Here is a 27,794-nt window from a genome sequence, read left to right as displayed (position 1 = left end):
TCGGCAATCCATCGCCGTGGTCAGATGCTCTGTTCTGCAAGCATCTGGGTTTGAGTGTGTCCACCTGAGGGTGGGGAACCGTGATAGCGTGGGGTTTCTGCTGGTGTACCGCCCACCCCGCGACCCAGTAGATTCCCTGACTGAGCTAGCAGAGGTGGTCTCCAATTCGGCCTTGGTCTCCCAGCGCCTGGTTGTGCTGGGAGACTTTAACATTCATGCTGATACCTCCTTGACTGGTGCAGCTCAAGATTTCATGGCCGCCATGACGACGATGGGGCTATCACAAATTATATCTGGCCCTACCCATCAGGCTGGACACACACTCGACCTAGTTTTTGTGGCAGACAGTGTAATGATCAGAGTGGAAGAACAAAACATCCTTCCTGTGTCATGGTCTGATCACTATCTGATCAGTTTTAGACTTTCTGCGACCCTTAGCCTCCGCAGGGGTGGAGGACAAATTAAGATGGTCCGCCCCAGGAGACTGGTGGATCCGGATGGTTTCCTGAGGAATCTTGGGGTTCTTTCTGTCATGGAGCCTGGCGATCCTGTCGACGTCTTGGTCGATCTCTACAATAGGGAAATGACCAGGGCGATAGATACGATCGCGTCATGACAAGCCGTCTCCCTGGTTTACCGGGGAGCTGGCTGTGATGAAGCATGCGAGGAGGGGGCTAGAGCGCACTTGGAGGAGATCTCGGAACGTGTCTGATCGAGCACGGGCTACAGCCTCTCTTAGGGCGTATACCGTGGCTATACGGGTAGCCAAGGAGTCCTATACGACTACCCGTATAGTGTCTGCAGCAAATAGATCTTCGGAGTTGTTCCTGGTCGTTGGGGAGCTCCTTCAGCCACCTGTGGTGGATGAGGTTTTTGACGACCCGGAAACTCGGTGTAGCGATTTCACACACCATTTTGCAGGCAAAGTAGCTCAGATACGCCTTGAGCTCGACTCCAGTTTCACCGCAGTGCCAGAGGAGGTGATTGAGGCATCTGCTTGTCCAATTTTGTGGGATTCTTTTAGGCTTGTTCCTCCTGAGACTGTGGAGGAGGTCATTGGGGCTGTGAGGGCAACCACTTCGGCTCTGGACCCTTGCCCGGTCTGGCTAATTAAATCGGCCAGGGAGGGTTTGGTTGATTGGTTTGGGTTGATCATCAATGCATCATTGGAGCAGGGGTTTTTTCCATCTCTCCTGAAACAAGCTGTGGTTCGTCCACTCCTTAAAAAGGTTTCCCTTGACTCCACAGTGCTGAACAATTTCAGACCGATCCCCAACCTCCCTTTCTTGGGTAAGGTGTTGGAGCGGGTGGTTGCCTCCCAGCTCCAGGGCTTTTTAGATGACATCAACTACCTAGATCAGTCACAGTCTGGTTTCAGGCCTGGTCACGGCACCGAGACAGCCTTGGTGACCTCCGTAGAGAGCTGGACAGGGGGAGTGTGACTCTGTTGGTTCTCTTGGACATCTCAGCGGCTTTCGATACCATCGATCATGGTATCCTTCTGGGACGACTCTCTGGGATGGGTCTTGGGGGCACGGTTTTGTCGTGGCTCCAATCCTTCCTGGAGGGTCGATCCCAGATGGTAAAGCTGGGAGACGCCTGCTCGGCCCCCTGGCCTTTGACCTGTGGGGTCCCGCAAGGCTCTACTCTGTCTCCCATGCTCTTTAACATCTACATGAAACCGCTGGGAGAGGTCATCCGGAGTTTTGGAGCTAGGTGCTACCTCTATGTAAATGACACACAGCTCTACTACTCCTTTCCACCTAATTCCAAGGAGGCCTCTCGGGTGCTGGACGAGTGCCTGGCCGCTGTGTCTATCTGGATGAGGAGGAACAAGCTGAAGATCAATCCCGACAAGACAGAGGTCCTTCTGGTCGATCGTAAACCTGACCGGAGTATAGGGTGGCAACCTGTGCTGGACGGGGTTACACTCCCCCTGAAGTCACAGGTCCGCAGTTTGGGAGTCCTCTTGGATTCAATGCTTACGCTTGAGGCTCAGGCGTCGGCGGTGTCTGGGAGGGCTTTCACACAACTGAGACTCGTGCGCCAACTGCGACCGTACCTCGTGAAGGCGGATCTGGCCGGAGTGGTCCATGCCTTGGTCACCTCCAGATTGGATTACTGCAATGCGCTCTACGTGGGGCTGCCCTTGAAGACGGCTCGGAAGCTCCAAGTGGTCCAACGATCAGCAGCCAGGATGCTAACTGGGGCCCCTTACAGAGAGAGGTCAACCCTCCTGTTCAAGGAGCTCCACTGGCTGCCATTTATTTTCCGAGCCCAATTCAAGGTGCAGGTGCTTACCTACAAAGCCCTGAACGGTTTGGGACCAGCCTACCTGCGTGACCGCATCTCCATCTACGAACCCACGCATTCTCTTCGGTCATCTGGAGAGGCCCTGCTCGTGATCCCACCGGCGTCGCAAGCGCGCTTGGTGGGGAAGCGGGACAGGGCCTTTTCCGTGGTGGCCCCCCGACTCTGGAACACCCTCTCCAAAGACCTTAGACAGGCCCCTACATTGGCTGTCTTCAGAAAGAACTTGAAGACCTGGCTTTTCCGATGCGCCTTCCCAGATTAGGAAATCTCCACCACCAAGTCCCATAAGCACTTTATCAGAACCAATGATTGCTGCACATCTCACATCGCACTTGCCCTGGAAGCCCTATATACACCTCCTGTCACATCAGCACTTTTAATCTTGTACCCATTGCTCTGGCCCGGCCCAGTTTTATTGTGTTTACTGTATTGTGCCTGTTGTTTATTTTGTTTTATTCTGTTTTAATTGTTTGATTTGCTTAGATTGTATTGTTGTGTTGTGTGTTGAGGCCTCGGCCTGTGTAAGCTGCATCGAATTCTTCGGGAGATGCTAGCGGGGTACAAATAAAGTTTAATAATAATAATAATAATGATTTTTATAGCATTGTTCAAATGTTTTTCAACTACATTGAGAGACCTAAGATAGAGAGACTATTTGAAGTGTGTAGATGTAGTTCTAAGGTTGGGTGAGATCTTGAAATATCATTTGCTGGCTATCAGCTCCTCTAAAATCTCCATTATTAAAATGTAACACTTTCAGCTAGGAAAAGTGATCTGCAAACCCTTTTGACCTTAATATTGCTAAATTAATTGAGTCTAATTTTAGACAAGGATGAATAAGTCTCATATCCTTGAATGGCAGTTCCTTTTGTGGGACTATCCACCCCAAACCTAACCTGAGGAAATGCTGTTCTTTCTAAAGTGGCATTAAAGAGATTTCATTGTGTTGGATCCCACTACAAGAACTACACTAGTCATATACATTGCCTTATCATTGAATGATGATAAGTGGCAAAAAGTGAATAGTGGGTGAGTGATTGCTGTCAGGGACAAAACCTTCAAGTGCCCATAATGACATTTGTCCTGACTTTTCTTGAAATACGTTTTTTTTAAAAAGAGCAATACTTGGAAATCATCCTTTTTCTATCCCCAAATTGCTTAATGCACTTTTTTGGCTCTTTCTCTCTCCTGATTGCTTCAATTTGTAGATAACAAGGATATATGACGTGATTTATAACTCGATGCTGGAATGTTGCGTCAACCAATATCTCAAGAAAGGCTAAAACACAGCCCCGTAATTTCTTTTAAAGAGTATCAATTCCTCTGGAAATTGAACAGATGCAAAATGCATGTTACTCAAGCATGCATATCACTTCAAGGAAGGTGTTAGGAGGTTCCTTCCTGTTCATATGTTGTTTCTAATTCCCTGTGTAGCACTCTGCCCACAAGAGACTATCATGGCTGGTTCCACAAACTTGGCTCAATTACTGTAAAGATAACTCCCAAATCCAGTCTCCCTCCCATCACTTCCTGCCTCCTACATAGAAAAAGGGAGGGACATTGGACTTTCATCCTAATGTTGTAGGAAGTACTACCGTATTCATGGTATTGCTATATTCAGGGTCAAGCTAGTTCTTCCTGTTTTATCATCTATACCCTCCCTGGCATTCTCTTCAACTTGGAGAGCCATCCTGTGGCTGATTTACATAGAACAACTAAACCGATTGTTCCAGTCATCCGCTGCTTCTGCCATTTTGGCTGTGTAGACTAGAGTGAGTGTGCTACAAATGCATACAATGTTGATATACCACATGAACAGTCACAATTTTCCCCACAGAAAATTGTACCTTATTGGAAATGTTGAGAAGTCTTTATTAGAAACTCCATAGCTTTCCTTGCAGGAACATGTCTTCTCCACGTGAACAAACAAAAGTAAGAAGACACAAACTGGAAGACCACAATTACTAGATGCAGATAAAGAGCAGGGGAACCTTTTAACATTATGTTTGCACTTATGGAGTATGCATTCTCTCCACATCACCCAACCATATGGTCACCATATGGAGGCCATAGATCACCAAACATGGATAGTGGAAGGTCTATACATCTTCAATAACTCAGTTGCTACATCAAACCCTCTCATCAGCTAATGCCAGGGCCTTGTCATATAGGGGTGATTCAGATACTTCTGTGACCAGGGGAGCATTTGCACAGCTTAGGCTCGTGCGCCAGCTGCGCCCGTATCTTGGGAAGTCTGACTTGGCCACGGTGGTACACGCTTTGGTCACATCCCGCCTCGACTACTGCAACGCTCTCTACGTGGGGCTGCCCTTGAAGACGGCCCGGAAGCTTCAGCTAGTCCAACGCGCGGCAGCCATGTTGTTAACAGGAGCAGGGCGCAGAGAGCATACAACGCCCCTGCTGTCCCAGCTCCACTGGCTGCCGATTTGCTACCGGGCCCAATTTAAGGTGCTGGTGTTATCCTACAAAGCCCTAAACGGTTCCGGCCCAAAATACCTTGCAGACCGCATCTCGGCCTACGAGCCCACGAGGACCTTGAGATCATCCGGGGAGGCCCTTCTCTCGGTCCCGCCTGCCTCACAGGCACGTCTGGCGGGGACGAGAGAGCGGGCCTTCTCGGTGGTGGCCCCCCGGCTGTGGAACACCCTCCCTGTTGAAGTTAGACAGGCGCCCTCCTTGATGGCCTTTCGTAGGAGCCTGAAAACATGGCTCTTCGAGCAGGCCTTCAACTGAGTGTTATCATTGGAACGATACTGGAATGGACTATGACTATGAAATCGACTATGACCCCAGGATTTGACGAAGCGGATTTTTAGCATAAGTATATGTTATGTAGAAGTAGTTTGTATGTACTGTCGTGACTTACTGTACACTGTCTTTTCTATGTTGTTGTTCACCGCCACGAGTCGCCCTAGGGCTGAGAGTGGCGGTCAATAAGTGCAAGTAATAATAATAATAATAATAAAATTCTGTGCTCTTACAGTAATTAGGGCGCCATGCACAGTTGAAGAAATTGAAGTTTCCCAATAATATTAGATGACTACCACACACACACACACACACACCTTCCTGGCCTTCATTTATGCATTTAGCTATGAATCAGCCCAAGAGTTTCCTTTGCCATCAAAGTCAGGAACAGGAATGGGCACTGCATGCTCCTGCTTGTTGAACTGTCATAATTCCTAGCCATTGGCTAAACTGTAACTGCTAGACATTGCAGTCCAATACATTTTTAAAGGCCAGCAGGTGGCAATCATACAGGTACATTTGTTTTTCTTAGGAATAATTCACATATCCTTTAATACTTGATAATGATAGTTTGGGCTAACAAGTTTGGTTCAGAGTATATTAAATATATGCTTGCAAGCTGGCACCATAGCTACATTTAAGGCAGTGTTTCTCAATCTGTGGTGTTTTGCCCTACAACTCCCAGAAATCCCAGCCAGCTGTTAGGATTTCTGGGAGTTGAAGGTCAAAACATCTGGGGACCTACAGATTGAGAACCAGTGATTTAAGGAGAGGAAAAATAGAATCATAGAATCATAGAGTTGGAAGAGATCTCATGGGTCATCCAGTCCAACCCCCTGCCAAGAAGCAGGAAAATTGCATTCAAAGCACCTCCAGTAGATGGCCATCCAGCTTCTGTTTTAAAGCTTCCAAAGAAGGAGCCTCCACCACACTCTGGGGCAGAGAGTTCCACTGCTGAGTGGCTCTCACAGTCAGGAAGATCTTCCTAATGTTCAGATGGAATCTCCTTTCTTGTAGTTTGAAGCCATTGTTCTGCGTCCTAGTCTCCAGGGCAGCGGAAAACAAGCTTGCTCCCTCCTCCCTATGACTCCCTCTCACATATTTATACATGGCTATCATGTCTCCTCTCTGCCCAGCTCTGTAAGCCACCCCTCATGGGGCTTGTTCTCCAGACCCTTGATCATTTTAGTTGCCCTCCTCTGGACATATTCCAGCTAGTCAATATCTTTCTTCAATTGTGGTGCCCAGAACTGGATACAGTATTCCAGGTGTGGTCTCACCAAGGCAGAATAGAGGGGGTAGCATGACTTCCCTGGATCTGGACACTAGACTCCTATTGATGCAGGCCAAAATCCCATTGGCTTTTTTTTGCCCACGTTGGACTAGTTTGTTTGCCAGAAGGTCATGGGGGACCTTGTCTAAGGCCTTACTGAAATCCAGGTATGCTGCATTCACGGCATTCCTCGCATCTACCCAGCTTGTAACTCTATCGAAAAAAGAGAGGGATTAGTCTGGCATAACTTGTTTTTGATAAATCTGTATTGACTATTAGCTATGGTAAACCATTTGTTTCCTTGGTGAATTCAGTGAGGTGAGATAAGGGTTATGCTATAGAAATACACTTTATTCTTTAGGATGATTTCTAGGATCTTGGCATAAAAGAGAAAACAGAGCTCACTGCCAACACAACAATTATAGAAAAAATAATATATTATCATTTTCAAAGTACCAGGCTATGCTTCATCTTGAACAGCACTTAGAACAATTATTTTTAACATTTAGAATTATCTTTCATATGATTTGAATCTGTTGTTTTGGTGGCTAACCTCTTGTGCAGCAGAAAACAAGCTTCTATGTGATAGCCCTTTAGAGGATGGCTTGAAGAGACCTCTTTGCTTCTGTAGGCTAAACTTACTCAGTTCTCTTCACTCTTCTTCATAAAGTTTGATTTTCAAGATTTTTATCATGTTGGTTTCCTTTCTTTCAGTGTACTATGTACTTATGTGGCACTTTTTCTGTGATGCTGAATGCACTTTTTTGGCTCTTTCTCTCTCCTGATTGCTTCAATTTGTAGATAACAAGGATATAGGACGTGATATATGACACAGTTATTCTGTGACTAGGTTATAATAGCTTTTTTTTTTTTTTTTTTTTTTTTTTTACAAATGTGGGCACATCTAACTCCTTCAAAGCAAAAAGGTCCTGTAGTGGGCTGTGGGTAGTTTCAATAATAAAAACAAGAAATGCATCGTAGATGCAAAGAAGGGATGGGGAAGCCTTGAAAGCATCAGAGAAAGGCTGGGAGATATGATTAAAGTGATGAGAGAGAGTTAAATGGTTTTGGCAGGGGAAGTTTGGATAGAAATGAGCAGATTGAAGTGCAAATTAATGCAAATTGACGAGTGAAAGACTGCCATGGCATGTTGCCATCAACAAGATGTCTCCTTTTCTCTCTTTTGCAGTGGTTCTTGTATTTCATGTGTGAAAATGATTGTGAGAGATGATTCATATTTATACCAATAAATCATTCCAAGATGATCCCATAAACTCAGACTTGTGTACACATCCTGTTCTTTGATCAGCCTGAATGTCCTGAAACCCTGGTAAAAAATTTAGAACACTGGGTTGGATCCAGACTTAGGATTTAACAGAGAGGACTCCCCCCCCCCAGCCCCCCCCCCATGCCATTTCGTCAGCCTCCATGGCAAAATAGCAGGAATGGGGGATGCCCCTTTCACCTTTTCCTCCATCATATTGGAGCCAGTACAACACAGGCGGGCTCTCGTGTTTTGAGGGAAGCTTCCTAGGAGGCTTCTACTCCATTTGTGGATGGATGCCAGAAATCCAGCGATGTTGTGTGTTGGGCAGCATGCTTATCCGTCTAGGACTAGCTAGGAGGTGTCCTAGGTTGCTAAAAAAATTCCCGTGTGATTAAGTGGTAACGCTTGGAATAGCCTAATTAAAATGTATGGGGCTTTGTCATGGCTTAACTTAATTAAAAACCTCGAGTGATTCTGCTCTAAACTAGTTTTAAGCTATGGTGCCCACAAAAACATGCAACCCTACCCCCTTAATGCACTCCAGTGCCCTGTGGTTGGTGTAATCTATTTCCTACGTAATCACCTGAATGGGAAAACCATTTTCTTCAATACTGATTTGGAATTGCATTAAATGGTCAGTGTAGATGTGGTCTAGGTCTGGATTATATACTGTGGACAGGTTCCTCTGTGTATGTTCCCATATGTGGAAACTTTTTCATCCCCATAAACTTTTCTAGAAAAGAGCATATTATTAGAAGAGAAAGAGTATTTTTAGAACAGATTTTTTCTTGTGTGAACTTGACTGTGATATGCAAATAACTGATAATTAATTCCCCCAGGACCCTTCCTTCATGAGAAGATGTCCAACTAGGGAGCGCATCTCTTGGCACTCTGTGTAAGATATTTGACTTGGGATGCTTCCTCTAACTGGGTCCCTGCAGAACTCTAATGTGTTGCCTTTATCTTTTTTTTCCCTTTCTTTTAGTATGCTGGAATACTCGCTGGACTTGCAGAATGTCAGTTTCTCAGCTGTTCGAACTGTCAGGGTACTTCGGCCTTTGAGAGCCATTAACAGAGTTCCTAGTAAGTTGAACCACTTTCCTGGTTTCCCCCTTTCCTCTTGATATTAGCACATTATTTCTGATAATCTAAAATCAGAAAAATAAGTGGGACACCCTGTGTCTTTCCCAAATCCCCTTTCACTGTTTCCCCTACATCTCTTGACTAGGATGTTGTAATTGTGCTCCCATTATATAGAGCTCATGTCAGTGTGCTCATATTAATGAATGTTCCACTCCATCTCAGACATTGCCTCAAAAAAGGAATGAATCGTTAATCAAACAGACAGATAAAGACTTGCTATTATGTTTCTAATGCATTTGCCTTCCTTGTGGGCACTGGACAGTGTCCATCATTGGGCAGCACTTCTGGAAATGTATCTCATGTGATTTAGTTTGTAAGTGAATTAGAAGTTTGTTTGGAGACACCAATAGTGTGTGACACAAACAAGCAGATAAACCAGTACAGTAATCATTCAGGGGAGTTGCCAGCATGAATCAAATGCACTTGTATGAAATGTAGAATGTGCCCTCCCTGTCTTTTGGACTAGAAATCCCATGGCTGATGGACAAGGATGATAGGGATGACAGGGCAACACAGCAAGAAGGCATCAGATTACATCTCCCTGGTTTTCCATGTGCAAAAAATCTAGTTTTTTTGTACTAGCAGGTGTTTATCTGAAGCCAGGGATGAAGAGTATCCCCCCGCCAAAGGTTGATCTAGGATGGCATCCACCCTATTTCCAGGCCCCATTTACCTCAGAAAACTTATTTATTATTTATTTATTTATTATTTATTACTTGCACTTATTAACCGCCGCTCTCAGCCCTAGGGCGACTCGTGGCGGTGTACAACAACTTACCAAAGGGACTGGCCAGTAGCACAGGCCCCTCCGAAGAGCGGTCCTTGGGGAATCTTAGTTTTCTCTAGATTAATTCGGTTTTACCTGAGACATCATTTGGATCCCGGGACATGGGCTTGTCTGGAAGGGCCCTTTGTCACATCAACATAATAATAAAGCCTCAGATCCCAATTAAGCTCTACTTACAGATGAAGCCTGGTATATCTGGATTGGCTGCAATCAACTGACCCAAATATAAATCCAGGACCTCAGTTCTAATCTTCTTTTTAAGAGTATATGTAGTTGCAAGTATTTCCAGTAATGCATTCTAAGTGATGCTTCCTCCCACCCCTCCAAAAAACCCTATCTTGTCAAATTAGCCAGTTACCTTGACAACAGGAGGTATTCAGACCTTGATCCATCTGTCAAAAGTCGGAAATGCCTCTACTCTATTTGCTTTTTTCTCATCCCGTTGAATTTAACTTAATTTGACAGGATGTTCCCTGTTGTTGTTTTTTGTTGCTTTTATCATTTCATGGCTTGAGAATCTCACTTGTAATTTTCTCCCCATAACACAACTGATGAATGACTGAATTTATCTGCCACTGTCTAACAGTGGATGTAATTCACTTAATGTATTTTTCAAATCCTGAGTAATGTATCTGTGCTCTTGTGCAGCAAAGCTGTGGCTATGCAGAGATATAAGGCGGCAAGGCAAGGAACAAAGCTGAATCAATAACAAATGTAGGGAGCTAATGCAGGTCAGTTAGGAAAACGCTGGAAGTGGTCTCTGTATGTTTATAGAAAACAGGTCTCTAGTTTGCGATTTAGAGAGGCAAGTAGGAGCTAACAGAAGAAAGCAAAAGCATTGTTGAGGTATAACAGCCAAAACTGAGGTAAAAGACATTGCATCAAATGTTTCTTTAAAGAACATAAATATGTGCCACATGGTAGTGAAACAAAGCAAGGAAGAAAAGAGACAAGTGTAAGAGAGAAAAGAAGGAAAGACTGAATATTACAGAGATGTTGAATGATTTTTTTCATCCAAGTTTCATAAGTTAGAGAACTGCATGTTCCTGACCTTGTGTGAATTAACTGTCTTATAAACTTCTGTGTATTTGAGGAGAAGGGATTTAAATGAGCAAAGAAGAATTAGGAAGGAGAGAGGCGTTTTGTTTATTTCTCCATACACAGAAAAGCTACAGCATGTGAATAATGTTGGGAAAGAAGGCAGTAGAGCAATTCTGTGACATAAGAGCTGGCAAGAACAGCAGTGAATAAAGGGAAATTCAGCTTTTAGAGTTGCTAGCTTTTTTTGTAACAGGAAGTCTGCAACTTTTACAGATTCATAATAGATAAGATCTCACAGATTAATTTTTCCAGAATCAACACAAGACATCAATAAACATTTCACTTGATGAAGTTTTACCTATAAACCCCTGCAGTTGAAGAATAGGCTCGTGATAGTGGGACTGCATGTTCCTGTCCATCGTGAAGGTAGCAGTGCTGCTGGTAGGGTGCTCTATGCCAGGTATTTTGGCTAAGGAGCCAAACTAAATGTTCCAAAGAGTTACTGGGAAGCAGCAATAGAGGTGACATCAGTGGATCATAGAATCATAGAATCATAGAATCAAAGAGTTGGAAGAGACCTCATGGGCCATCCAGTCCAACCCCCTGCCAAGAAGCAGGAATATTGCATTCAAATCACCCCTGACAGATGGCCATCCAGCCTCTGCTTAAAAGCTTCCAAAGAAGGAGCCTCCACCACACTCCGGGGCAGAGAGTTCCACTGCTGAATGGCTCTCACAGTCAGGAAGTTCTTCCTAATGTTCAGATGGAATCTCCTCTCTTGTAGTTTGAAGCCATTGTTCCGCGTCCTAGTCTCCAAGGAAGCAGAAAACAAGCTTGCTCCCTCCTCCCTGATCTCTGAAAGACAACAGCAGTGATACCATAACAAATATTTAATAGCACTGCGCAACTACTCCAGAAGATTTCAATCTTTAAAACACTATGATAAGATAATCCAAATTGAAACAAGAGATAGGGTCAGCAGATGAGATTTCCTCTTCTGAAAGTATTCAGCAAGCCTCTGGGGATTAGCAGAGAATACGTTTGAGTAGCATTGTCGTTCAGCTGTATCAAGCTAACATTCAGCAGTTGACAGGCTCAGAGGCGAAAGTCTGAAGCTGCACAATACCAACTATGGGAATCTGGAATGTGGGAAGCATGAATTGCAAACTAGATTTTGGGAAGGAAGGATGGGAGGAAGGAAAAGTAGAACATATAAATATTGAAAAACTCAGTGTGAGCAAACCACAGTGGACAAAAACTGAATATTTTCATTCAAATAATTACATAGGAAACAAAAGTCTAACACAAAATGGGGGCGGTTTTAATAGTGAGGAGAAATGTAGCAAAAACAATAGATGTCATTTATTTATTTATTGTGTCAGGAGCAACCAGACATTTGTACCAAATTTTTAACAAAACAAAACAAACAGACAGACAAAAAGCAAAATTTGCAAGCTTGGTAGTTGATTAAATGTCCTTTGACCAGTATCTGGCCACTTGGGAGTGCCTCTGGTGTTGCCGCAAGAAGGTCCTCCATTGTGCATGTAGCAGGGCTCAGGTTGCATTGCAGCAGGTGGTCTGTGGTTTGCTCTTCTCCACACTCACATGTCGTGGATTCCACTTTGTAGCCCCATTTCTTAAGGTTGGTTCTGCATCTCGTGGTGCCAGAGTGCAGTCTGTTCAGTGCCTTCCAAGTTGCCCAGTGCAAATGGATGTCATGCAAAGTCTGAACAGATAATGTAAAGATTTTGGGGGGAAACTATCAATATAACAATAATCGTAAGTTTATGTTCCAGCTATAAAGCTGAAAGAAGGGGTATATTAAACTGTAGGATTAATGTTGTTTGACACCACTGTATCTGCCATGGCTCAATGGCATTATATCCTGGGAGTTGTAGTTTTACAAGATCTTTAACCTTCTCTGCCTAAACCAGGATTCCATAGCATTTGGTCCATGTCAGGTTAAGTAGTGTCAAATTGTAAAAATCTTACAATTGAGATGCATCCAGGGTCACCTTGAGTCAGAAAGGGCTTGAAAGGACACAGCTAAAGGATGCCACCCCATCCCTGACAAAAAAAAGATCAAGGGCTGTATTGCCTGGAGTGGATTAGACACAGAAGACAACAACAACAACACAATCAAGTATATGATCAAGAAGCACTTTGCAAAATCATTTCTGTAAAAACAAGACCAGGAGAAGGTTGTGGCATAGATGATGAATGGCTAATACCAAAAATTATTAAAGTTAAAGACAGAACTGCAACTCAGTCATTGTGCCAAAAATAAAACTTGAACATCTTATGAATTTAAGAAAAATGAAAAAAAAAAGATTTACACTATTAATCTTAATTGACTGGGAATCAGATTAAATCTGGACTGAAGCTAGGAACATTGTCAGGAAAGAATGCAATAAGACATTATCTTCAACCAAAAAGAAAGAAAAGCCTTATTGGATGACAGCAGTTAAGGAAAGATGAAGAAGGAAAAAGGAACAGAAATAGGGTTAGAACTCAGAATGTAACTATTGCAACTGCTTGTGCAAAGAGGAGGGACAAAGGGAACTTTGCAACAGTCAATACAGAGAAATAGAAGAAAACAACAAAAAGAACAAGACCTCTTCCACAAAATCCAAGACATCAAAGGGAAATTTACACGATGAATGGGGATGTTCTATAAACAGCAGAGTGCTACACTGTATGACCAAGGACAAATAAAAATGCAATGGAAATAATACACTGAAGAAATATATAGGATGAATAGATGAAGTCATTCAAGGAACAGCCATTTGAAGATGAATTGCATTGAGGCAATTAAAGTTGTGTTAAAATGTTATCATTCTACACTGAGGATGGTCTCCAAGACATGTGGCCAAGCAACATGAGAGGCTGATCAAAAGGGTGAGGCCAGGGCAAAATTTTTTTAGCAAATATCATTAATGAAGAAAAACACATAACATTACTACTTTTATAAAAGAAACTGTGGAATTCATGTAATGAATTCAGAAAAGTCAAAACAAGACAAAACTGACAACAATACATTTTAAAATTTTATTTATTTAGATAGTTTTTACCCTGCTCTTCAGCCACAAAGGCAGTCAGGGTGGCTTGCAAAATGTTAATTTGCCACCAGATTTACAATCTATATAAGATAAACGAGATATAATACATAATGCACAATGTAGTAATGTCTAGCTGGCTGCCTCCCTCCCACTCAATGGCCAGAGAAATGGCAGTTACTGAAAGTACATTACAATGCATTCTGTGTGTATACAAAATGACTGTTTTTATCAAAGTCAGGGAATTTATGTCATGTGTTTAGGAAGGCCTGAAAAAGACAACATTCAAAATCAATAAATACAGAGTTGGCCAAAAGTCACAAAATCATCTTATGTTTTAACAATATTTTGAGAGTTGTTTAGGAAAAGATTTTACACATAACGCAATGTCATTTTCTGTATATACCATATATGCTGCTCTGGTATTGTAAATGAAAAATAATGGTGTTATTAAATAATGAAACAAACCCCTTTTCTACTTGTGGCCCACCCTGTACAATATATTCTGGGTTTCTTTCTCTTGCCTTCTCAGATCACAATACATAATTGTTAAAATCAAGGTGCCTTTATCAGATCTTCTAAAATTACAGCGTTCTCTCCAATGCATGCTCACTTCATGAACTCTGTATTCACATCCATGCTGCTGCCCAAGATACATAATAAATCAGGTGAAATCCCAGGTTTCCCATAAAATAACACACTTGTAGTCATATTGAGTAATCATGACTTCTCATCCCAACCCATTTTACACTCTTGTGTTTGGGATAGGAGTGAGAGGGTGGATGGGGAAATATTTTTAGCTCAAGAAGATGAATGGATTGAAGCTGATTGTCATAACCGAAGCCATCTATCCCAAAGGCCTTTTAAAATGACTAAATCTACAATCCTGAATACATTTATCTTGGAGTATACCCAAAAGGCACTACACCCCATCTGATCTTGGAAGCTAAGCAGTGTCAAATATATTAATACTTGGATGGGAGACTGCCACACTAGCACTCTTTGTCTGACAAAACACTATGAAATTCATAGGGTTGCCATAATTCTACAATAAATATGTGTATGAGTGAATTGTCAATTTGATTAGGACTCAAAATAAGTGGCCAAACCTTTTCAGTGTTGAACCAGTGCAGGGCCTTTACAAGGTACAGTTAAAGGTAAAGGTTTCCCCTTGACATTAAGTCTAGTCGAGACCGACCCTGGTGGGGTGGTGCTCATCTCCATTTCTAAGTTGAACAGCCGGAGTTGTCTGTAGACCTCTCCTAGGTCATGTGGCCGGTATTACCTTCCCACAAAAGCAGTACCCATTGACCTCACATTTGCATGTTTTCAAACTGCTAGGTTGGCAGAAGCTGGGGCTAACAGTAAGAGCTCATCCTGTCCTGCAGATTCAAAGCACCAACCTTCTGGTCAGCAAGTTCTGCAGCTTAGAAGTTTAACCCACTACGCTACCACAGACCAGTAAATTACAGTTAGTTTTCTGACATTCTGTGCAGACCTACTGTGAGTGTGCGTGCATGTGCACACAATGAGTAAATGTAAAATAAGAGGGACAGAGAAAACGAATAAACTATTTATGCTAGCAGTTCTATGGTGTTGTATAAGGAGGAATGAGGTTTGCTTGGCAGCACAGTAGTTGTCATCCAGTGCCCATGTGCACCTCACATAATCCTAAAGGTGGTTGCCACAGGGTGTGCTAGGAAAGTTGTCCTGCACCATGGTTGAATTGACTGTTTCGGTCCTCCCTCTCTGGGAGCCTAAAGTATTCATAAGTACACTGATACAACAATATTCTGCTCCCTCAGATTTCAGTAGCATTCCAGCTGTTATCTGCAACATGTTTTTCCTCTTTGTGAATGAGTGGAGAATTTTAGAAATCCAGGTGTTAACACAGGAGTAGTGTTAACACCTGGATTTCTCTCCATGCTTTTCAAAAGCATGGAGAGCCAGCCTAATAGGTTTTTCTTTTCCTTAAAAGTTGTTCTATCTTTGCTCTTTTCAGGCATGCGTATCTTGGTCACCCTGCTTTTGGACACCCTTCCTATGTTGGGGAATGTGCTTCTTCTATGTTTTTTTGTTTTCTTCATCTTTGGCATTGTTGGAGTCCAGCTTTGGGCAGGGCTGCTCAGGAATCGTTGCTTCCTACCAGAAAACTTCAGTTTGTAAGTATTTCTCTGAAAGAAAATATTCAGTTTAATAAGCCTCAAAACTCCCATACCTGAGCTTGAGTGTATTTTTGCATGCCCATATGGCAAGTGTGATGGACTGCAGGCCGTGCACAGGATGTGCAGCCCACACAGAAATTAGAAGAGACAATGTGAACAGGCGGTCACACTTTTTTTTTTTTTGCATTGTACCCTTGTGCCACTTTTGATGACTACCAAGTAGCAGATGATGGAAATATATGTGCTAAGAAGGGAAGACTTCCTGCCAGTCACAATAGGCAGCACTGAACTAGTTGAACATGTATAATATTTTTTAGGACAGGTTCAAATAAAACAGGAAAAGGCAAAGTTAGACGTGAGTAACACAAGCATGAAATCAAATAAAAAGCATGAAAGCAGTATAACATATTGATTTTAAAAAGAGAGTTTGGAATAAAGTAACTTTTACAAGTATACCAAAGTGGTGCATTAATTCTACAGTGCACATGCATCCTTAAAGAAACTATTTTAAGCACAGTACACACAAGCTTCTATATGGGTAAGCTTGTGTTGAAGTCAGCAAAGCTAACTGAATGGCAACCTTGAACCTTGAGCCACTCTTAGAAACAGTTGAAGGTGGTGAGGCTTCGGGAGTGTTCTTCATGGGGAAGTGTTCTGCAGGTGTTCTGTGTTCTGCAGGTGAAGACTGCAGGTGCACTCAGCTTGTCTTGCAAACTGAAGATTAACCATCCCTGAAATCCTCTACAGTGGTACTCAACCTTTGATCCATCAGGTCTTGCTGGAATTCTAGGAACGAAAGTCCACAAGACCTGGAGGGCCAGGAGATGATTGCCAAAGCATAGAACAGAGATGACTGTTGCACTTTTAATGTTTGCGTAGAAGAGGGAATTTCAGTGGGCGTTGGTTGTCATGCAGCCAGATAACAAGCAACACTTCATTATATTCTCTCTTCTACACAACTATTCAAGATACAGAAGCTCCCTCCAGTTTTCACTCTGGCAAACTTAGTTGAGAGGTGCTGTTCTGTCACCTCCAAGGAAAAGCTTTGAGAAGAGGCCTGTGGATCATGGGACAGGACTTGCTTGGACCCTCACAAACAATACAGGGTAGGTTCACAAATTGAGGTCAGTTCATGGGCTAAAGATGTGGTTCTCAACCTGTGGGTCCCCAGGTGTTTTGGCCTACAACTTCCAGAAATCCCAGCCAGTTTACCAGCTGTTAGAATTTCTGGGAGTTGAAGGCCAAAATATCTGAGGACTCACAGGTTGAGAACCACTGGACTAAAGGTTCCCAGTCTCTGAACTAAAGTCTTGGGAGCTGTGAATGATCCAGTAAAACTTTCTCAAAACATTAGTCCTGTTGGAGGAATGAAGCCCCACCTGGGCACTTCAGATATCAAAAAACTATCTATCTTATTTCAGTTTGTATGTTATTATTTTGTAAGAACCAGCATGGTGTAGTAATTTGAGTGTTGAACTATGATTCTGGAGACTGCAGCCACAAAACCCATTGGGTGGCCTTAAGAAAGTCACACATTCTCACTCTCAGAAGAAAGTAAAGTCAAATCCTCTCTGAACAAATCTTGCTTTAGAGTCATCAAAAGTCAGGAATGACTTAAGGGCACACAGCAACAACAAAATCTGTATCATTCTTTTTACTAATATTTGTTCTTTTCCAGTAACAGTTTTTTAAAAAATGCTCTCCTGCATGCGCACACACAAATCTCACAAAAATGTAAATAATTCATTATTGATAGTGTTGGCATCAGATAATGAAACACACCCTTAGTGTACATAGAGACTTCCTCATTGATTTATGACTGTGTGTATTATGTCAGGCATTCTAAATCTGGCTAGTAGACAATGTTCCTAAGTAGTGTACAAAAACAATGCCTTCAATGCATTTATTGTGATACATTAAGAATACATTTAGATAGCACTGTATGGCCTTCCAGGAATTTCAATTATATTGATTCTGATGAAGATGATCATATTTAAATTACATTGATCTCAGTGCAATTTTACACATGATAAACTTACTTTGGAAGTCAGCATGATTTAGAGCAGGGGTCCTCAAACTAAGGCCCGGGGGCCGGATACGGCCCTCCAAGGTCATTTACCCGGCCCTCGCTCAGGGTCAACCTAAGTCTGAAATGACTTGAAAGCAAACAACAACAACAATCTTATCTCATCAGCCAAAAGCAGGCGCACACTTCTCATTGAAATACTAATAAGTTTATATTTGTTAAAACTGTTATTCATTTTAATTATTGTATTATTTTAAAGTGTTTTTGCACTACAAATAAGATATTGCAGTGTGCATATGAATTCATTCATGTTTTTTCAAATTATAATCCGGCCCTCCAACAGTTTGAGGGACTGCGACCTGGCCCTCTGTTTAAAAAGTTTGTGGATCCCTGATTTAGGGGTTTGACTGTTGGAGCAGAACACTAGACACTGGGCCAGAGCTCAAATCCTATCTTGGCTATGGAAACCCACTGGGTGACTATGGGTAAGTCACACTCTCTTAGGCCTCTTATACACTGCCATATAATCCAGATTTGCAAATCATATAATCCACATTATCTGCTTTGAACCGGATTATATGAGTCTACACTGCCATGTAATCCAGTTCAAAGCAGATAATCTGAATTTTATATTACTGTGTAGATGGGGCCTCAGTCAGAGGAAGGCAAAGGTAGATTCCCCTCACAATAAAATTTTGCCAAGAAAACCCATCATATGCCTTAGGGTTGTATTAAGACAGAAAATACTTGAAGGCACAGAACAAGAACAACAACTTCTTACTCTGGATTTAGGTTTATATATTTATTTCACTTGTGTGCTGCCTTTGTCCCAGAGTGGGACCTAAATTGGCCCCCAGAAGAACTCAATTAAAAAAAACCTTCATAATAAAACTGTTATTTTTCCTAAGTTTTGTAACTTGTTTTAAAGGTTTCCATTGTCTGCAAAGAGAGGGGGATTTCATTAACATGGAAAATCCCTTTAGGCAAACTGGCAATAAAGTAAACAAATTGCTAATCAATCCTGATTGGATCCAACACAGCTACTGGTCTGAGTGCTGTTTAATTGAACCGGGATAGCTGGGGTTTAACTAGGCTTAGAATCGCATTAAAAGCAGTACCTCAGGAATTAACTTGCCTGAACCAGTTTTAAATATAGCTTTGCAAGCTTTCCTGTGAGCCTTACTGTCTTTGGAGTAGAAGCCATAGTGGAATAATGCTAATTTCCAACATTTCCTTTTTTATATATCAGGGTGAGCTTTTCTCTCAGCTTCTTTTCCCAGGAAAATCCTCTGAAATGATTCTGTAATGGTACCTATCATGTGAAGATATTTGCAAAACATTTTAGAGACATCTTGGCCAGATCTTATTTAGCATCATGGAAGAAAAAACAAAAACAACAAAAAAACCCATCAGGGTAAGGCTGTATTAAGAAGGGCAAAGGGTAGCAGACATTTGATTGACACAGTAATCAGTGCTGGCATTGAGTGGAAGCCCTTGGTGGGTAGACCTGGACTTGACAACCATCCAGCACCAAGAGGCACATCAGCCAATCCTGTTGGCCCTCTGACCACTTCACAATGGCTGGGACCCATCTAGACAAGGAGATTCTTTCAGTGATCAAGGAGAACATAGAGCCCTTTATGAAACCATGAGTTGCACAGATGTTTTGCCCCCACGTAGCCTAGGGCCCTAAATCCCTATAATTATTTGGGGGTTTCTTTACTTTCCTGCCTTTTTCAGTCTATCCCTTTTTTAAAACAAAGTCATTCATCCAAATATATCACTATATTAAAATGCACATTGATAATATTAAGGATTTGGAGGGGGAGGCAGTTTACACATTGTACATAGATGGTTTAAATTAGTCATATGCCTACCTTGGTCTTAGGAGCAGGACACTGGGATTTAAGTAATTAACAATTTATTTAAGACATAAATAAAGGCAACTGATTTTTAAAATACAACTTTTTGAAGCACAGCATTGCTTTTAAGGTATCAATGTATTGAGCAAAATGGCCATTCAAGGATTGAATGTATACAGTATTTAGAAAAGTCAGAATTGGCCATGCCCTGCTTGTTTGTGCCCCTCTCTTTCTCACTTTAGCTGCTGATAGCAAGGAATGTTCATGGACTTTCTAATTCACTCTCAGTCCTGAGCACTTAAGACTAAGTTCCTAAAGACCAGACACTTGGAATGTTTTCTGTTTCACTGACTAATCGTTATGTAACTCTCCAGATCTTTTCTGGGTTCTGCTTTCCCTCAAATGACTTAGTTGTTTTATGCAACCCTCAAGGATGTAATAATTGCTATACTGGGGTCAGTCAATTTGGTCCATCTATTCCAATATCCCTCTCCAAGAAGTTCAAACAAAACTGGGTTTTTCCCCTCATATAAACCATGTAGGAGTGATTTGTTATCTGACATTCATTCTGAACTTCAAAATGTAAGCAGTTTTAAAGAAGTCTGAAAAATGAAATTGCACTCCCAGGCAATTAAAATGCCCTGATCCTCAATTAATGTGCCTAATTGCTTTGCCTGAACCCAATTACCCTATTGGCCCTTGTGACCCCTTGGGTCCACAAGTTTCACAGGTTACTCTGTTAGTGACATGAAAAGGTAGCTTCTTCTCTCTTCATTTTTTGTCAGCTGCCTGCTAAACGTCAATGTAAACATGCCCCTGGTTACTTGTAATGCAGTACAACCCTGCATCTGTGCTTTCATTTATCCATGTCTGACAAAATAAGTCCTCTCTAGGCATTTTGAAGGTCCTCCGGTGCCTCTCTACAGTATTCTTGAGCTGGAAATTCGTTATTTCAATAGGGTTAACTATTATCCACTGTTTTTTCATATCCACACAAAGCCAGGGGACATACCCACAAGGATGCAGGGACTGTACTAGGTAGAGAAAGTGATTCACCTTGATTGTTTACTGTGTTTCCAGCATGATCCTGTTTGTGTAACCTGCCGTCCATCTGCTCTCTTTAAGCCCTTACATGCTAGACTTGGAGCCCTACTACCAGACGGAGAATGAAGACGAAAGCCCTTTCATCTGCTCTCAGCCACGGGAGAATGGCATGCGTTATTGCCGCAGCATCCCAACACGCAGGGAGGAAGGACTGGAGTGCACCCTGGACTATTACTCCTACAATGACACCACTAACACCTCTTGCGTCAACTGGAACCAGTATTACACAAACTGTTCAGCTGGGGAGCACAATCCTTTCAAAGGAGCCATCAATTTTGATAACATTGGTTATGCATGGATCGCAATATTTCAGGTGAACATTGTGGCTTGAATTCCAAATGTATTTGGTCAATAGACTGTTTTGATCACTTATTGCTTGCTATTTTTCCCATGGCCCTATAACTGTAGGAAATACCAGTACATGGCTAACATTTGATTTTGTTGCTTTCCTGAACATATATTCATTTATTTTTTAGCTTATATTAACTGGTTTAAGAGATGACTTGGAAGGAATAATGAAATTATGAATTCCAATTGAAGGACAGAAGCCTATTTTCCGGACTTTATGCTCACGCGCATCTTATGCTATATAACTTATGTGTCCATTTTTGCTTAAATAATGAACTTGTCCTTTAGCTGTTCTGCACTAACTGTCCCCAAGATATCATCAAATTAGAGGAAGAATGATTTGATCATTCTGTGCTCTTTTGTTGTTGTCACTGCTGTTGTTGTTTTCTTGCCTCTCTTCTTAACTTTAATTCAAAATAAAATGAAATTCTGTGAACTGGTGTGTCTTTTTGGGTGCCTGCAGCAAATTCTTATCCTCAGTCGACCTAATAGGAGAACGTAGGCAATGACTTCATTTTCTTTCTTCTTTAATGCAGGTCATCACTCTGGAGGGCTGGGTAGATATCATGTACTTCGTCATGGATGCTCATTCCTTCTACAACTTCATCTATTTCATTCTCCTGATCATTGTGAGTTATTACTCCAGTCTTTGTAGCAAACAAGGGCATTAATAGATGCCATCGAGAAAGAAAATTGTGCTAAGGGTGTGTTCACAAAGAAGATGCATCAGAAAGTATGCTTTAAATTTGGACAAGCAACTCCCCCAGGGATCCTGGAGAGATCCAGCCTCACCTCATTCCATTTTTTCCCCATCTAATTTCTTTTCCTCCTAAATATAATCAATATCTTCCTTGAGCACTCCAGGGATTACCTTTGGCCATTTCACTACACTTCAGTGCGGAAGCTCTCTTTATGTTATGTTATGTTATGTTATGTTATGTTATGTTATGTTATTTATATCCCACCTTTCTACCAGCTCAGGAATCAAAGGGGTTTAAAGCTCTTAAGGATGTATTTCAAAGCAAAATGTTATTGATTCTTGTTCTCTATCAGCTCTTTAGGGAAAAAGATCCCATTGTACAGTACAGCATATGCCTGGTATTAGATGAAACTCAGTTTTGACCAACAGTAACAAATGGAGATAGTCTGTCTGGTCACTTTTTAATTTTGATACTAAAGAAAGCCTATTGACAAGAGATAGTTGTGTTGTGGCTTTAGGCAAATTCTACAGTTTCCTTATAGTGTGTATATACTTTTTTTTAAAATCCCTAAAATTTAACTCTTGCTCCATTATGAATATATATATATATATATAGAGAGAGAGAGAGAGAGAGAGAGAGAGAGAAAAGGAGAACAAACATGTATTTGCAGGGAAAGAAGAGAGCAGTGGTATAGCAAGTGGTAATGTTGAAAGAGGTTAGATTGGGTTGTTGTAGGTTTTTCCGGGCTATATGGCCATGTTCTGGAGGCAATTTTTCTCCTGACGTTTCGCCTGCATCTATGGCAAGCATCCTCAGAGGTAGTGAGGTCTGTTGGAAGTAGGAAAAATGGGTTTATATATCTGTGGAATGACCAGGGTGAGACAAAGGAATTTTTTCTGCTGGGGCTAGGTGTGAATGTTTCAGCGGATCACCTTGATTAGCATTCAATGGCTTGGAGGTGCCTGGGGGGAATCTTTTGTTGAGAGTGATTTTATGTGCCTGTTTGTTTCCCCTGTGTTGTTTTGCTGTTGTAATTTTTGAGTTTTTTAATACTGGTAGCCAGAGTTTGTTCATTTTCATGGTTTCTTCCTTTCTGTTGAAATTGTCCACATGCTTGTGTATTTCAATGGCTTCTCTGTGTAGTCTGACATGGTGGTTGTGAGAGTGGTCCAGCACTTCTGTGTTCCCAAATAATATGCTGTGTCCAGGTTGGTTCATCAGGTGCTCTGCTATGGCTGATTTCTCTGGTTGGAGTAGTTTGCAGTGCTTTTCATGTTCCTTGATGCGTGTCTGGGTGCTGCGTTTGGTGGTCCCTATGTAGACTTGTCCACAGCTGCATGGTACACGGTAGACTCCTGCAGAGGTGAGCGGATCCCTCTTGTCCTTTGCTGAACGTAGCATTTGTTGGATTTTCTTGATGGGTCTGTAAGAGGTTTGTATGTTGTGTTTCCTCATCAGCTTCCCTATGTGGTCAGTGATTCCCTTGATGTATGGCAAGCACACTTTTCCTCTGGGTGGATCTTCATCTTTACTCTCGTGGCTTGTTCTCGGTCTTGCAGCTCTTCTGATGTCTGAGGTGGAGCATCCATTGGCCTGTAGAGCCCAGTTTAGGTGGTTCAGTTCATCTTGGAGAAGGTGGGGTTCGCAGATTCTTTTTGCACGGTCTGCCAAGGCTTTAGTGGTGCTTCTTTTTTGACTTGGGTGATGGTTGGAGTTTTTATGTAGATATTTATCTGTGTGTGTGGGTTTTCTGTAGACGGTGTGACCTAATTGTTGATCTGGTTTGCGGATGACTAGGACATCTAGAAAAGGCAGTATTCCTTCATTTTCTTTTTCCATGGTGAATTGGATGTTTGGGTGGGTGCTGTTAAGATGTTCCAGGAACCTGTTGAGTTCTTCTTCTCCATGGCTCCAAATAGTGAAGGTGTCATCCACATATCTGAACCATAGAGTGGGCTTTTTGGTTGCTGTTTCAAGGACTTGTTTTTCAAAGTGTTCCATGTAGAAATTAGCTATGACCGGGCTGAGAGGGCTCCCCATAGCTACTCCATCTTTCTGTTCATAGAACTCATTGTCCCACTGAAAGTAGCTGGTGGTGAGGCAATGGTGAAACAGAGCTGTGATGTCTTCTGGGAACCTCTGGTTGATGAGTGCCATGGTGTCTGCTACCGGGACCATGGTAAATAGAGATACCACATCGAAGCTGATCAGTTTGTCGTTGGTATTTAGCTTGAGATTGCTGATTTTTTCAATGAAGTGGGCTGAGTCCTTGATATAGTGTGTAGTGAGCCCAATATGGCTTTGTAACTGTGCAGCAAGAAATTTTGCTAAGTCATATGTGGGGGATCCAATGGCACTGACGATGGGTCTGAGCGGGGTGGAGTCCTTATGGATTTTTGGGAGTCCATAAAGCCTAGGTGGAATGGCTTCCGATTTACATAGCTGTTGTCGTATGTCGAAGTTGATTGAGGAGTTCTTAATCAGAGTGTTGGTTTTTCTGGTTATTTTGAAAGTTGTTGTTTTGTTTAAGTTTTCTGTATATCGTAGGATCCAGGAGTTTTCTGAGGTTAGATTGCTATGATAAGAGCAGGAGAAGGCACCCTGCTTCCAGAAAATCCACACATACACACACACAGCCATTTCTCCACAGAAGAGACACACAGTTTCCTCCTCCACTTCCCCATAAGAAAACACTTATTTAGACTAACCTGCTCTGACAGAAAACACCCTCACATTTTTTCCCTCCTCCTTTCTTCCTCCTTTTTATGCATACAGAGAAAAAAGGTTCAAATACAGCCTCCTGCACACACATATGCAAAGTCTTCACATACAGAGTCATATAAGCACATACATACAAGCTTCCACAAATACCGCTCTCTCTTTCTCCCTCCTTTCTCTCACTGCTGTTTGGGCTCTGTCAAAAGGGGCAGGTTCTGGAGCAATTGACTATTATGATGTATCAAAGTGAGCCAGGAATGGATAAAGTTATCTCTATTTTTTTCTGCCCAACACTTCATAGAAGAAATTAGTTGGTCCTGGTCAGGCAGAGAAGGCCTGAACATACCCAAACCTTTACGGTTGATGCTTTGCTTCATTCTGTATTGCTGTAAGTCATGGGGAAAATGCTTTAAGTATATGCAACTGGGGAACATGCTTAATAATCCTTGGCTTCTCAGCCCGCAATGGGAGAACTTGGAAGATTTAGCAAGCCATTAGCAAACAAAAGGAAGCAAACTACACTTTCCTGTTTGAGGTCAGGGGGGCAGGTGAGACTGAAATATCAGAGGAAAAATTGGAACTGTCCCTGTCCCCTACCCAAACATGGCAATGGGCTGCCTGCAATGTAACCTAGATATTCTCAGAGAGCAATGAGAAAGAGGAAGATGCAACTAATGTGTACACAGCTTTCCATCAATGCCAACTCTTAATTTTAAAGGAGATTTCCAAAGGGCTAGCCATTTTCCAAACTGGGTGCAACACACTTGCAATAGCTCATTTAAAGTTTGTTCAAACCATAAAGAGAATTTACTACCCTACTGAGATGGAAGCCAACATGCGATTGCTTCTCAAATTCAAAGCAATACTTCAGTGATATCTCAAAATGTGAATAGCTGAGGTCAAACCTTATTTTGAATACAGCTTCCAGAGATATACCTGTTTGGGGTGGGCAGGGAAAATGAATTTGTCTTCAGTCCTCAAGTGTCTAGCATTTCAAGCAGTGAGACATTAAAATATTCATACTTAGAACTCAGCTATGTTTGTGTTTCCATTTCCTTGGTCATTTGCCCATCCCTTTTCCTTGGATGCTTAATCTGTATCTCTGAAGGTTTAACTGAAATTGTAAATTACTGCAATGATAGAAACTTGGAGAATGAAGGAAAGCTTGGCTGTCAGGACAGAATCCTTCTAGTCAGCACTGTCTTAAGTAAACTAGATGCTTTGGTGGCAATTACCCAACAGGTCCACATTTAAGCTGATTGCAGCTGGTATATGGTAAGTGTGCACCTTTCTTTTCCTTCTCAGTAGCATATCATTTAGCTCTGCAACTTCCTGCTCAGAGCATCTGAAAAGAAAATAATCCCAAGGAAGATGAATCAGCATCTTCATACAACCGAGAGGGCATGAATGGTTAGCATAACTATTGGTTTAAGGTAGCCAGGAGAGAAGGCCTAGTTATTGGCTGCTTTTCAAAACATTCAAACTGAATAATGATCCTGATCTGGAAATGCAGCCTAATGAAAAGCCTGTTTCAGAGTAAATTATCAAATCTTTGGCTGCAAACAGCTGTTGTTGGATAGCAACATCCCCACAATTGCAGTTAACAAAGGAAAAGATCTGTGCACAAAAGCTGCCAACCTCCCTGCAAGGGAAGAATTTGTCACAAAAAGATTTCAAATGAATGAATGGGGGATTTTTGTTAATGCTTCTGAATTGTGATAATTACAAGCACTGACTCCCAAGAAGCAAAAATTAGAGAAAACCCTTTTAAATCAAAGTAAATCCCTGTTCTTCTTGGGCTGTGATGTCATTTGTGGAGCTGAGGAACAAAAGTCCTTTGGGTAAAGAGCTCAAGCAGTTTTGATGTGGAAAAAGGATAAGCAGGACAGGGGATGGCCCTGGATGACTAATGGGCAGTTCTACACAGACACTATAATGCAGTTCAAAGTTGGCTCAAGAACAAAGTATTCACAGAATATACACCCCAATACATGCTATAGCACTGATCAAGCCAGAAGCTCATCAGAAAGTCCCAAATAAACAAGATAATGTATTGTCGAAGGCTTTCATGGCTGGAATCACTAGGTTCTTGTGGGTTTTTTTCGGTCTATAGAGCCATGTTCTAGAGGCATTTCTCCTGACGTTTCGCCTGCATCTATGGCAAGCATCCTCAGACCTCACTACCTCTGAGGATGCTTGCCATAGATGCAGGCGAAACGTCAGGAGAAATGCCTCTAGAACATGGCTCTATAGCCCGAAAAAACTCACAAGAACCTAAACCAGATAATGCATTGCAACTGAACAAAATATATTCCTTGCAGGACACAAAACCAGGATGATTCCAAACAGACATGGATCTCAGCATATCTCAGTTGACTGGTTAGGGGAAAAAAGGCCCTGCATTTTCCAGTGACCAATCTAGCTGCAGATACTGTGGTTCTGAGTTCAGACCCTATCTGCAATCAGGAGATTCTGTGGCAACCATTCCAGCTTCAAACTGATTCCTGGGATGTTTTTGTAGGCATTGCACAACGAAACCAGTGTGTTAAAATCCATGTCCATGCTAAATTATAGTGTCTGTGTGGAAGTGCACACTGAGGGCAGTGGATGCTCTCTCTCAATTTGGAATGAGCTACCTTTTAAATGGTATGAAAGCAACCATAGCAATGAGTCAATTTCTGAAGTAGCATTTTCAGACACCCATGCACTTTCTGGGTGTTTCTCTAAGGCCTAAGAACATCGGTATGCTCCTGACTGCAAGGGGGAGGCTTTGACCTTGAGAACGGACAGTATCAGAAGTTGACATCACTAAGCCTCTGCATTTTTTACTAATCTGTTCCTCCTTGCTGTCACTGCCTGTTTGGCTGCCTTCCATTGTTGGGCAGCAAGGAGAAGGAACAGCTACATCCACCTACCTTGGACTTTTCCTGGACATTCATGTAGTCTGGACCCAGAGGGAAAAAGCAAATGAAAAGGCAGTAGCAAGGAGTATAGAGCATGTGTCACAATCCAAATATGTAAGCAACATTACATCAGTGCATTTTCCAGAGACATTCTACAAGCTGGTAGTGCTTTCAAGGAAGGTGAATATGCAAAGTCTACCTTTTACATTTCTTATGGGCAATGAGAACAACAACACCTACTTTGCACCATGGAAGTTATTCAGCCTGGGAATAAAGGGTTGCTCCCTTCCTTTTTTCTAAATACCATAGCCCCTCCCA

General features: G+C 42.1%; 1 protein-coding gene across 11 annotated transcripts in view; it reads left to right on the top strand.

The window, feature by feature from the left end:
- CACNA1G (calcium voltage-gated channel subunit alpha1 G) overlaps positions 1-27,794 on the top strand; it is a 420,834-nt gene that overhangs the window by 204,974 nt on the left and 188,066 nt on the right. For all 11 annotated transcript variants that reach the window (XM_060764775.2, XM_060764774.2, XM_060764777.2 and 8 more), the window contains exons 4-7: positions 8,608-8,705; positions 15,652-15,811; positions 20,828-21,119; positions 21,691-21,783. In XM_060764775.2, coding sequence (XP_060620758.2) covers positions 8,608-8,705; positions 15,652-15,811; positions 20,828-21,119; positions 21,691-21,783 — 643 coding nt within the window. The remainder of the gene's footprint in view (positions 1-8,607; positions 8,706-15,651; positions 15,812-20,827; positions 21,120-21,690; positions 21,784-27,794) is intronic.

The sequence above is a fragment of the Anolis sagrei genome, chromosome 2 (assembly GCF_037176765.1).
Source record: "Anolis sagrei isolate rAnoSag1 chromosome 2, rAnoSag1.mat, whole genome shotgun sequence".
Classification (NCBI taxonomy): domain Eukaryota; kingdom Metazoa; phylum Chordata; class Lepidosauria; order Squamata; family Dactyloidae; genus Anolis; species Anolis sagrei.
Note: the sequence above shows the minus strand (reverse complement) of the source record. Positions and strands in the feature narration are given on the sequence as shown.